Source organism: Xenia sp. Carnegie-2017, unplaced genomic scaffold, assembly GCF_021976095.1.
Source record: "Xenia sp. Carnegie-2017 unplaced genomic scaffold, XeniaSp_v1 HiC_scaffold_23, whole genome shotgun sequence".
Taxonomy (NCBI): Eukaryota; Metazoa; Cnidaria; class Anthozoa; order Malacalcyonacea; family Xeniidae; genus Xenia; species Xenia sp. Carnegie-2017.
Window position 1 is genome coordinate 7,416,552 of NW_025813486.1, and position 13,654 is coordinate 7,430,205.

A 13,654-nucleotide genomic window follows, 5' to 3' on the forward strand; every position below is an offset into this window, starting at 1 on the left:
ATGAAATAAGCAAAATATCAGAAAATGATAACAACTATGAATATTTTTCTATAAAACTAATTAAAATATTATTGTGTCCATAAACAAATTATCATATGAAATGCTGTCACTCACTCAATCTCATGAAAATGTTATTTAATTCAACTATTTTATATTGATCAGCTACGTAATTAATGCGAGATAGTAAAACACAAAAGATTCTACTTAAGGAATTAAGCACAACTTCTGATGGTCAGGTTTATAAGATAAGAAGCTCCCAAGAGACCAAAACACCAAGGCCAGACTTTTAGTAATTATAATAATTTCAGAAATACAATTTTTTATCGTATACGAGTTTAGTATATTGGATAAATGTAGAGCAAAATTTTTCAGTGCAGCCAAACATAAAAGTTAACTTTTAATGTCATGTTCGCATTCGGTCTTTTTCCAAAACAATTTACAGTAACAATTAAATAATCAGGTATATTAAAATGTATCAATGAATACCACAGGCTATAGATTCAGCAGAAATGTGGTAAAATATCATCTAAATACGTCGTGGAAACTGTTTTTCTTTATATCTATAAAATAAGATCTCTACAGTATCAATAATTTCTTAATTGCTACATTTTTACCCCCAACAGGTTCTGTTGTATCTGAATTGTTTATTAATGTAGTTCGCTTTCATTAAAATTAAAAAAGTTCTTGAGTTCTGGTTTGTTTTTCAATTCTTTATTTGACCTGACAGCAGCATGTACCTGAACAGGGAGATTAGGAAATGTTCGGAGAAAATACGCCCTGTAATCGCCAATCTTATAAAATGGTTCTGGTTGTGGTAGAGGTCGTGGTAGATCGTTCCAATGCTGGTCGATATTTCGAATGAATCTTAAGCATTCTGGCCATGAAGATTTATAACGGACCTTACTGATTTTTCCATTTTCCTCGTACGTGCAAAAATAATCATAGACATTCCAATCCATTTGACTTTTCCAATATACGGATTCGCTATTCAATTTTTGAACGACACTTGACTGGGGATCATTTGTCTTAATCTGTTGAAGGTTCCCAACTTTACATAACATTTGAAACTTCTCATCGTCTGACATGAGAAACGGGTGTTTTAATGCTTCGTTAGAATATGGTCTGTTTTCAGGTTTTAGATTTAACATCCACGACAGAAGGTCCTTTAGTGTTTCATCTTCGATTTCATCCAAACCAACAGGGTTTCCTTTTAACATGTTGATCTGTCTATATAGTTTAGTTCCAAAGGATGTTTTCCTTTTGTTGCAACATAATAAGCTACCATCCCTGCATTCTAAAATAATAAAAGCGTTACATCAAAATGCAATTTCACAACATTGAGTTTCTTTGCAACTTGCAAATGTTTACATTCCTACACTTACATATACATCAGACCTTCTATTGTAACAGGCTTTATATCCTGAATCATCATCTTCGCAATATGATTCAGGAGCTATCCAATGCACAGTTCCCATGGAAGAATTGCTTTCATATGTCGTAGAATCATCCTTCAATATTCGACTTATGCCAAAGTCAGCTATAAGAAATTTGCTTTTTGAGTCTCGCAGAACATTGGAAGGCCTCAAATCCCGATGTAGAATAGGATTTGGGCACCTATGGAGATCAGCTAATCCTTTTAAAATTTGTCTAAGAATATCAGGAAGAGCTTTTTGAAGATCATTCAAAGTAGAAGACTTGACAAAACTCTCCAATGATTCTTCACATAAGTCTAATATCAAATAAACATATTCTGTTCCAGTATCTTCTTCTAAGTAGAAATAATTCACCACATATTTCGACTTCTTTGCATTGAATTTATTTAAAATTTTCTTTTTATGATGTGCAAGCTGGACAAATTTATATCGATGTATTCGTTTCACTGCTTTACCGTAACCATCCTTACCCAGTCCAAGATAAACACGGGTTGCATCACTTCCTTCGCCAATGCAAAATTCTTCTGAGAATATTACACGCACATTGCCCACCACTTTAACCTCAACTGGGATTGCGTCCATATTCAATCAACTTTAAAAGCAATTCTCTATGTTTCGTTGATTCATCAATGTATTTCCACTGTTCTAGATAAAAATATTATATTCAAGAGTAAAGAAACAAAATAAATATATCAAAATAGCTTAAACTTCCCCAAATAGGAAAGGATACTGATACTGTACACTTTTGAAAAAACGTATTAACAATTATTAGACATATCATAAATTTTTTAACTGGTAACATTCGAGGTTAGCTTGTACCAAACAATTAATCACAAAAACTATCTAACTTGTGACATCATATTGCATTCAAAATGAGTCGCTGCAATGTTTCAAATACCCTTTATTTTCCTAACAACTTTAGGTTGATAATGGTACGCAGTATTTTATATCATTAACACATCACAAAGAAGGAAGCTCCGCCATGTTAAAATAATGTATCAGCAAATTTATGTAATACATCTTGTTCTCATTATTCAATGTGACACCAGATAAATCGGACATAATAAAAACTTCATTATCTCGAGAATGAAAAGTGATATGCATAAACTAGTACAGAAAGTCCATTATCATATTAAAATGTCTGTTCAATAAAAGTATAACACAGGTTGCTACATTTTCGTTTTATAGGCATTTTATGCTTTAACTCTAAATTATCTGACACGTACTGTTTCTCTTATTCATTGGCAAAGTGAACCTCGTTATCAACATTTCTGCAAATTCAAACTCTACCTCATTGTTAGTATTAAAATAGACACTTTGTCGTGGTGACAAATCTGAAAATCGTTTTGAAGATCGCAAATACCATTGTGAATTACTTTTACGATTCCCCATGGTATTTGCGCTTTTTAAAACGATTGCCAGTATTGTTTTCCCTTTGCCGAATTGAAAATGGTTATTTGCAGTTTTCAATTATTTTATTAAACATATGATGATTTATTTGCAAGAAACAATTTGTCTGTCATGTGTCTATTGTGTCAGGGTTTTCGTTATCGAAAAAATTTCCATTTTGAGGAAATTTTTGCCCAAGGAGAAAAGGAATCATAAAATACAATAAATTTTTCACCCCACGAAAAAAGTAAGCGATTTGAATCCTCATCATATTTTTTAGTCCTTTTGATAAAATTCTTGTCTTTTTTAGAAACATATGAAAGAAATGACGTTGTAATGTTAAAGAATAATAATTTGACAAGATAAGCAACACGAACGATGCAAGCAAATGATTGAAAATCTGGCTTCAAATGTTGTAACATCTTTTTTGTATATCGATGCATTTTATGTACGAGGCAGAATATTTTAATTATCTTTCGCCAACACAATCACCTTTTAAAAATTTGAAAAAGTTTCACTCACAATACAACGCTCCTTTGGAGCTCTCTTACAAATAGAGTTTAAGAAGGCAATTGAGCAAATCATTTCCATGCTTTCACATAAAAAATTTTCAAATCAATTTTGTATCTATCCATGTGCCTGTCAATTTATTGATCTATTTGTCTATTTGAATTGTGGACCTCTATACAGTGGTCCGTCCGTGCTACAATATCTGAGAAAACATATCACAGCCATTGAGTTTTGTAAGTGATATTTCATCAGCAGCGTTATTAAGCACCCCCTCCCCACCACCTTACTAAAAGTTATAGTTTTGGCCCTTTATACAGTGGTCAGTGTTACAGTATCTAAGCAAACATGATACAGCCATTGAGTTCTATAGCGATATTTCAGCAGCAGCGTTATTAAACACCCCCTCCCCACCCCACTAAAAGTTATAGTTTTGGTTCTCCATACAGTGGTCCTTGTTACTATATCTGAGAAAACATGATACAACCATTGAGTTCTGTAAGCAATATTTCAGCAGCAGCGTTATTAAACAACCCTCCCCCACCCCACTAAAAGTTATAGTTTTGGTTCTCTATACAGTGGTCCGTGGTACAATATCTAAGAAAACATGATACAGCCATTGATTTCTGTAAGCGATATTTCATCAGAAGCGTTATTAAACACCCCCTCCCCACCCCACTAAAATTTATAGTTTAAGCCCTCTATACAGTGGTCCGTGCTACAATATCTGAGCCAACATGATACAGCCATTGAGTTCTGTAAGCGATATTTCATCAGCAGCCTTATTCTTGCTTAATCGGGTGGCTTAAGTCGCAAGTGGATTTGTCAGATTCACGTGCACTTTTTAATGGAGCTCATTAAGACAGTTGGCAATCATCAATTAAGACACAGTTTGAATTATATATGAGATTTTTGGACTCACTTGCTCTTCTAATATAGTCCAAGTAATTACAGTTATTATTTTGAGATCAGTGGGAGAATTAATTGAAATCACTGAATAAAGTCGTTGTTTTTATGTTTTGCGATTAGTAACGTTATTTGCTTATCTTATTTTAGAAATTTTTAGTAGAAAAAACTGATACAGCAACTTTTATGCTCTATGCAACTTTAAAATGCAATTCTAAGTAAGAAGTATTCAAAATTCAATTCTAAACTAGAAAATGATCTTTGTGGACTTTGAATGATGTTCAAACTGAAGCGGTAAACTTCAGTATATTTAACTAGGAAAGAGCTCAAAAACTTGTAATTTTCTGTAAATTTAGAATTTAGAAGATCGTTTAATAAATGTGCAATTTAATGCTACATTTGTCATAATGAAAATTGTAAATAGCCTTCTTTTTACTGTAGAACCTTGAGAATTCACATCGTCAAATTGGCTCATTTTTACAATCTTTAAAATTTTTACAATATTTATGGTAGTAATGAATATTTTTCTCATAATAAATTTTTCCCTTCGAATTTAAGTAAATAGAGACTGATGAACAAAGAAATGATGTCAATATCACGTAAAATTAATGTGTAATCAAATTGCTATTGTACAACGATCACAAAATTTAAGTGTAATAAAAATGAGAAAATTCAAGCTAGTATGCTTACCCTTAAGTTTTGGTTTGTTTTTCAAGTCTTCATTTGACCTGACAGCTGCATGTAACCGAACAAGAAGACTGGGGAATGTTTTAATAAAATACGCCTTGTAATCGCCAATCTTATAAAATGGTTCTGGTTGTGGCAGAGGTCGTGGTGGATCGTTCCAATGCTGGTCAATATTTCGAATGAGTCTTAAACATTCTGTCCATGAAGATTTATACTCTCTTCCATTTACCAAATATTCATAAACATCGTTATCCATTTGACTTTTCCAATTTGAAGATTCAATATTCAATTGTTGGACGATACTAGATTGGGGATCATTTGTTTTAATCGACTGTAAGTCACCAACTTTACATAAAAAGTGAAATTTCTCGTCATCTGACATAAGAAATGGATGTGTCAAGGCTTCGTTGGCAGATGGTCTTTCTTCTGGTTGTAGTTTTAACATCCACGATAGAAGATCTTTTAATGTTTCATCATTGATTTCATCCAAACCAACAGGGTTTCCATTCAACATGTTGTCCAGTCTAAGCCGTTTAGTTCCAAAAGGATGTTTCCCTTTTGTTGCAACATAATATGCCACCATTCCTGCATTCTAAGATAATGAAAAATGTAACGTTAACAGCAAAACAAAACTCTCACAAAATTAAATTTCGCTGTGAGTTTTGTAAATGTTAACATTCTTACACTTACATATACATCAGACTCTTTTTTATAACGTGCTTCATTTAAATCTTTATTACGTGCTTCATTTGCAATTGCAAATCAAAATGCAATTTCACAACATTGAGTTTCTCTACAACTTACAAATGTTTACATTCCTACACTTACATATACATCAGACTCTCTTTTGTAACGCGCTTTATTTACTGAATCATCATCTTCGCAATAGGATTCAGGAGCTGTCCAATGCAAAGTTCCCATGGAAGAATTGCTTTTATATGTTGTCGCGTCATTCTTCATTATTCGACTTATTCCAAAGTCAGCTATCAGAAATTTGCTTTTTGAGTCTCGCAGAACATTGGAAGGCTTCAAATCCCGATGTAGAATAGGATCTGGGCCACTATGAAGATCAGCTAATCCATTCAAAATTTGTCTAAGAATTTGGGGAAGAGTTTTTTGAAGAACATGTACAGTAGAATTCTTCACAAACTTGTCCAGTGATTCTTCACATAAGTCTAAGATCAAATAAACATATTCTGATCCGGTATCTTCCTCAAAGAAGTAATAATTCACAACGTATTTCGACTTTCTTGCATTGAATTCATTTAAAATTTTCTTTTCGTGCAGTGCAAGCTGGATGTAGCTATCTCGATGTATTCGTTTTACTGCTTTACCGTAACCATCCTTACCCAGTCCAAGAAAAACACGGGTTACATCACTTCCTTTGCCAATGCAAAACTCGTCTGAAAAAATTACACGTATATTGCCCACATGTTTAATGTCTGCTCTGGGATAACACAATTTTGACAACAGACTTCCATGCTGAACTGAAGGACCAAGATATTCCCACTCTTGCAGCTGCCATTCTTTAAAAAACATAAAAGTATTACATTCAGAGGTGATTGCAACAAAACTAATCAAATTCATAAAAATAGGTAGCTCAAATCTACTCAAATACGACTAAAATTTGGATAACGACTTTAAATTTTTGTAAAATCTTAGCACCAATCATTAAAGTTGTCAAAAATCAATCAATCATGCAAACATATTTCTGTTAAGATTAAAGGCAAGCAACACAGAAAAATGCTGTTTTTAATTTAATATAGCACTTTCGATTAAACAACGCAATGCTTACAAAATGATTTTTAGTGTAGAAAAATTAAAGTTTTTGAAGCATGTAGCTATTTCTTATGCTTAAGTTTATATTTTATAGTGGAAGATATAACTCTTTTGTCTTTTAGATAAAGTCTCTAATCTTTGCTACTAAACTTTTAAGAAAATGACAGATTAAAGAGTATTTACTTGTCCAACCTCCATGCTCTGCCATCTGTCCTATTCCCAATGCCACTATCTCAAAACCATACAACAATGTTGGATTTGTACTGTCTTGTAAACCCTTCTTTTCATATTAGTTGAAATTATTTTGTCATTTAACACAAAGACTTTTCCTCCAGCCCATCCACATACACTCTACATCAATCTGAACTTCTACTTCGTGTAACCACATTACTCACTCCTCTACATTCTAGAGTTTGATTCATCTTCTCCGTTGTATGGAAACGTTTGGCCCACGGTTAATTTACAATAACCCAAACCATAAAAACAGATAGTGTTTGTAAGAAAATTTCTAAAAATGAGCACTTTCCCAACTCAAGGCAAGACTTCGTCATTCATGATGATAAACAAGTAGAAGTTCCCCTTGTCTTCCTTCAGTGTATTCATACACCTTCTATTCTTTGTTTTTTTCTCTACGCTTCTTACTATGTACATAATTGATAATTTCCTTCACCCTATCTACGGAGGCCTTGTGTACACGAGAACGGAACGAAGTCAAACTGAAATGAAAATCAGAATTTGTTGCATGTTTACAAGGGACCGGCACGAAACAACGAAAAATCCTCATTCGCGTAATGCCTCCTTTGCAGGCTAATTTTACGCTTGCTAGCCATTTTGCTTGTGTAATTTGCTTTTGTGCGCAAGCGTTTATGCCATTTCAGATCGGTCTGAACATTAATTTGCGTTTACATTGATGCCGGTTTTATTTCATACCGTTATAAACTCAGTCGGATCAGTTCAGCAGGCGGTAGGACATCAGACTGCTCTGAGTTTCTTTTAGTATCGATCCCATGTAAACATTTACTATAAATAATATTATGACCGACACAAGATTGTGCCGTGGTTTGACTTCGTTCCGGTCTCATGTAAACAGGGCCATACTCTACTCTATGTTTACCTCTTATTCTTCAAATATGCGCTTCTTGTGTCTTTTTCATTTACATACATACATGCATTCTGTGACTAATATTCATTCCTTAATTCTATGAAGCAGTGTCAACAATATTTAACACAATCTTGCTGCAAATTACAAGGAAGTTCTGCTTAGAAAACACGAGTAATATTTTGCATGTCACGTGGTACCTAGAAACGGTAAACATTGCGTACATAGTCACAGCCACAGCGTAGTAAATATACAGTAGAGCCACTCCATTAATTTTTTTCGTTCAACGCATATCTTATTACGCATGTGATTACCATAGTGGCAGCCAGTCAATTGCTTTTTTTGACCAATAAGAATGATAAAATGGCTAAAAGCAGCCAATAATCTAATTAACTATACAGCAGCAAGTTGCACACGATATGAACCTACTGTATATTCCCTACACTGTTCACAGCTCTATCATATATTTTCATACGGAATGACTGTTTTGACTTCTGATTTTCGAGTATTGATGTGTTCTTAGGGCAGTTTAGTCACATAACTATCTTTTTAAATCTCCTAGAAATAACAGTCAAAAGGTAATGATGTAAGTTGCTTCTAGTTAATGATCTTGGTGTCACATAAAAAGAATTGGGTTAGCTATGTGACGGCGTAGCTAATTTAAACATTCAATCTGACATAACGTTGAATATGATGCAAAATTTCACTTTATTGTGCACGAACCTTTAAAAAATATACTTTGTTACCAGTTTCATTATTTTTCATCAATTCTGTATGGCGAGAATCGTTGTTAGAAACACACAAAGCACATAACGTTTTAACGATCGTTTCTATCCACATTATTCAGTATTCACATTTTCTAAAGTCGATTATGATTGACTATAGAAGCTAGCAACTATATAACTAACAGAACCGCTGCCATTTATTACAAAATTAAAAAAGATATTTGTATCATAAAATTGCTAAAAGAATACCTGAAATTATTCTAGCAAAAACAGTCAACGCTATATAAGAATATATGATAGAGCTGTGACGATGTATGCAATGTTTATAGTTTGTACCACGTGACATACGAAAATATAAGTGGCGAAAGTTGTGGATTCCAGTCAAACGAATAAAAACCATGTAATATAGATAGTAAAAAGAAACTTTGAGATATCTGAGAAAATATGATACAGCCATTGAGTTTGTAAGCGATATTTCAGCATTAGCGTTATAAAACACCCCCTCCCCCATCCCACTAAAAGTTATAATTTCTGTACTCCATAAATTGGTCCGTACTACAATAGCTAGAAAATATGATACAGCCATGAGTTATGTAAGCGATATTTCATCACCAGCATTATTCTCGCTCAATCTGGTGGCTTAAGTCGTAAGTAGCTTGGTCTGATTCACGCGCAGTTTTTAATGAAGATTATTAAACCAGTTAACAATCATCAATTAAGACACAGTTTGAATCATAAATGAGATTTTTGGATGAACTTGCTCTTCTAATGTAGTCCAAATAATCATATTTATATATTTTGAAATCATTGGGAGTAATTTATTCAAATCAATGAATAAAGTCGTTGTTTTTAAATTTTGCGATTAGTAACGTTATTTGCTTATCTATTTTGGGAAATTTTCTGGTAGAAAAAACTGATACAACAACTTTTATGCTCTTTGCAACTTTCAAAATGCAATTCTTAGTAAAAAGTATTAAAAATTTAATTCTAAGCTAGAAAATTATCTTTGTGGACTTTCGAATGATGTTCAAACTGAAAAGGTTATCTCCAGTATACTTATCAAAGAGAGACCTCAAAATAACTTGTGATTTTCTGTAAAATTAGAATTTAGAAGATCGTTTAGTAAATGCGAAAATTAATGCTACATTTGTCATATCAAAAATTATAAATCGCCTTCTTTTTATAGTAGAGCTTTGAGAATTCACATCGTCAAATTGCTTCATTTTCTATATAATTTTGAGGTATTTTACTTACAATGAACAGGAATTCTTATTCATTTAAGTTTATTGTTTAGAGTTTACATTTTTATGAGATTTGACTCGTCTCCAATCCCTGTGGGCTTGGTAGCTCAACAGGTAGAGCGGCGGACTAGTATCCCGAAGGTGCGAGTTCAAAGCTCGTCCAAATCATGTGAATATTGAAACAGTGTTGGGATTGATATATTATATGAAGGTTATTAAGAAAGTCGATTTCATGGTGGCCGTTCTTTGCATGATTTTTAATGTCATTAGCTGGGTAGTGTATGCAAAGTGGTGCAAACGCGAAGTATCACAGTATATCAAGAGGATAGCTTGTTGAGAATTTTTTATGATTAAACAAGCAGAATACTATTAAAGGTTATTTTGAAAAAATAGATTGCCAGATGTCATTATCACCTCATGTCTCATCTTAATTTCAACTGACCGATAATGTGCTTCGAGTAAAATTTGTTAAGGTGAAAAATTGGTCAAAACAGATTAAACCCGCTGCAAATATTACCATTCAGTGTTGCTTAGGCATGTGATGAAAAATACTCATATATCTTATTACATTTTCTTAATGTAAAAGGTTGATTGAAGACTGTATTCGAAGTAAATTTTTATTAGAACTTGGACTTGGTGACGTTTTTTAATTGTGTCAGCATGCTGTAAGCCAAGAGCAAAAAACATAATTTCCATCTGGAAAAAAAGTTATACCCCGACTAATCTCCTGTACTCTAACAAAGAAAATAAAAATTAATGTAATAAACACGTATAATCCTTGTTCTTGAATGGAATTTCAGAAGTGTAGTCAATTTGAGCACTTTATAAAAAGATTTACGTCACTTTGCTGCTACGCAGTATTTATTGAGATAAACAAAGACTTGTCAAGTTGTGCTGAGCACTGCCGTCTGGTACAAAGTACATTTAAATTATTTGTCGTTCGCAAAACGAAAATTTAACCCATTGATACAGTATTCAACATACGTAATAAACGAACGATTGGAGTCCGAAAGTGCAACACTGTATACGTACATCATGCATATTATTAAATAATATAAATCTTAATAAAAACACATAAATACCAATCAAATGACTTGAATTGTGATAGAATTCAAAACAAATATGCTTAGGTTATGCAGTATATATAAAATGAATTAGAATTGAAAGGCATACCTTGTTTTGTATTTTCAACACCAGAAGAACTTCCGACATCTTTAGCATTAGCATCATCACCACTTGTGATTTCTACGAACAATATTTTAAAAAGCGTTATCCACACAAGCTGTGTATTTCTATTTTGACAACAAGTAAAAAATGAATATACAGCTACCGCTCCAAAAGAAATAACGCAAATAAATTGCAAAGTTTTGGATAGTAGCTTTTTAAAGCTATATATTTCGTTTCGTTTTGCCATTAGCTGCAAAATCTCATATACATATATTACGTTTTACATGACTGACATTTTCAAGTAATAAAATGACCTTACAATTGGAAATATTGAGAGGGCAGTATATATTTTCACGTAATGAGCCAGCTTTCATTAGGCGTAATTTTACAAATAAATGCAGATAAACAAACTTCATGAATTACGACTGTTAAAAAGTATTTTGGTAAAACACAAGACAATAGACACTCTGTATATAGTAAACATTATTCATCTAGATTAAATATCTGAGGAAACGTAATACAGCCATTGAGTTCTGTAAGCGATATGTCAGCAGCAGCATTATTAAAAACCCCTCCCAACCCCACTAAACTTTATAGTTTTAGCCCCCTATACAGTGATCCGTGCTACAATATCTGTGAAAACCTGATTCAGCCATTAAGTTCTGTAAGTGATATTTCATCATCAGCATTTTTAAACACACCTCCCCCACTCCACTAAAAGTTATAGTTTCGGTCCTCTATACAGTTTTCCGTGCTAGAATATCTGAGAAATCATGATACAGCCATTGAGTTCTGTAAGCGATATTTCAGCAGCAGCGTTATGCTTGCTCAATCGAGAGGCTTAAGTCGTAAGTGGCTTGGTCTGATTCACGTGCACTTTTTAATGGAGGTCATCAAGCAAGTTGACAATCATCAATTAAGACACAATTTTAATTATAAATGAGATTTTTGGACTCATTTGCTCTTCTAATGTAATCGAAATAATTTTATTTATTTATTTTGAGATCAGTGGGTGTAATTTATTGAAATCAATGAATAAAGTCCTTATTTTTAAGTTTTGCGATTAGTAACGTTATTTGCTTATCTATTTTCGGAAATTTTTTAGTAGAAAAAACTGATACAGCAACTGTTATGCTCAATGCAACTTTCAAAATGCAATTCTGAGTAAAAAGTATTCAAAATTTAATGCTAAGCTAGAAAATGATCTTTGTGGACTTTTGAATGATGTTCACACTGAAGAGGTAATCTCCAGTATACTTAGCAAAGAGAGAGCTCAAAAAAACTTGTAATTTTCTGTAAATTTAGAATTTAGAAGATCGTTTAATAAATGTGCAATTTAATGCTTTATTATTAATAATGAAAATTGTAAATAGTCTTCTTTTTATTGTGCAACTTTGAGAATTCACATCGTCAAATTTGCCCATTTTCTATAGGATTTTGAGGTATTTTTATTGCAATGAACAGGAACTCTTATTCATTGAAGTATATCGAGCAAGTCTATTTGATGGTGGCCGTTCTTTGCCTGATTTTCTTTGTTATTAAATAGGTAATGTATGCATGGTGGTGCAAACGTGAATTATGACAGTATATCCAAATGATAATTTGTTGAGAACTTTTTAAGATTAAGCAAGCAGAATACAAATAAACGTTACATTAAAAAAATAGATTGCATGATGTCATTATCACCTCATGTCGCATCTTAGTTTCAAATGACTTATAATGTGCTTAAAGTACAAATTGTGAAGTGACAAGATCCTACTGTCATGGTTAAAACAGATTAAACCAGCTGCAAATGTTACCATTCAGTGTTGCTTAGAAATGTGATGAAAAAATTCATATATCTTATAACATTTGTTAATGTAAAAGGTTGATTGAAGACTGTATTTGTAATCAAACACGTATTCCTTTTTCTTGGATGGAACTTATGAAGTGTAGTCAATTTGAGCACTTTATAATAAGAATTACGTCACTTTGCTGCTACGCAGTATTTATTGAGATAAGCAAAGACTTGTCAAGTTGTGCTGAACACTGCCGTCTGGTACACAGTACATTTAAAATATTTGTCGTTCGCAAAGGAAAATTTAACCCATTGATACAGTATTGAACATACGTAATAAACGAACGTTTGGAGTGCAAAAGTGCAACACTGTATACGTATATCATGCATATTATTAAATAATATAAATCTTCATAAAACACATAATACCAATCAAATGACTTGAATTGTGATACAATTCAAAACAAATATGTTTAGGTTACGCAATATATATAAAAAATTAGAATTGAAAGGCATACCTTGTTTGTATTTTAACACCAGGAGAATTTACGACATCTTCGGCATTAACATCATCACCACTTGTGATTTCTAGGAACAATATTTTAAAAAGCGTTATCCAACAAGCTGTGTATTTCTATTTCGACAACAAGTAAAAAAATGAATTTACAGCTAGCGCTCGAAAAGAAATAGCACCAATAAATTGCAAAGTTTTGGATATTACCTTTTTAAAACTATATACTTCGTTTCGTTTTGCCCATTAGCTCCAAAATCTCATATACATATATTACGCATTGTTTTACACGACTGACAATTTTAAGTAATAAAATGACCTTACAGTTGGAAACATTGAGAGGGCAGTATATATTTTCACGTAATGAGCCAGCTTTCATTAGGCGTAATTTTACAAATAAATGCAGATAAACAAACTTCATGAATTACGACTG

The 13,654-nt window shown here is 32.7% G+C and overlaps 1 protein-coding gene across 5 annotated transcripts in view; it reads right to left on the reverse strand.

Moving 5' to 3' along the window:
* Positions 1–364: 364 nt before the first annotated feature.
* LOC124449662 (serine/threonine-protein kinase/endoribonuclease IRE1-like) overlaps positions 365–13,654 on the reverse strand; it is a 34,302-nt gene continuing 21,012 nt past the window's right edge. For 4 of the 5 annotated variants that reach the window (XM_047000607.1, XM_047000609.1, XM_047000608.1 and 1 more), the window contains 4 exons: positions 10,940–11,011; positions 5,751–6,448; positions 4,926–5,514; positions 1,553–2,078 (listed from right to left, as the gene is read on the reverse strand). In XM_047000607.1, coding sequence (XP_046856563.1) covers positions 1,996–2,078; positions 4,926–5,514; positions 5,751–6,448; positions 10,940–11,011 — 1,442 coding nt within the window. In that variant the 3' untranslated portion in view covers positions 1,553–1,995. Of the gene's footprint in view, positions 1,295–1,552; positions 2,079–4,925; positions 5,515–5,750; positions 6,449–10,939; positions 11,012–13,654 lie in introns of those variants that run through there. The other variant, XM_047000610.1, reaches the window with a different exon arrangement.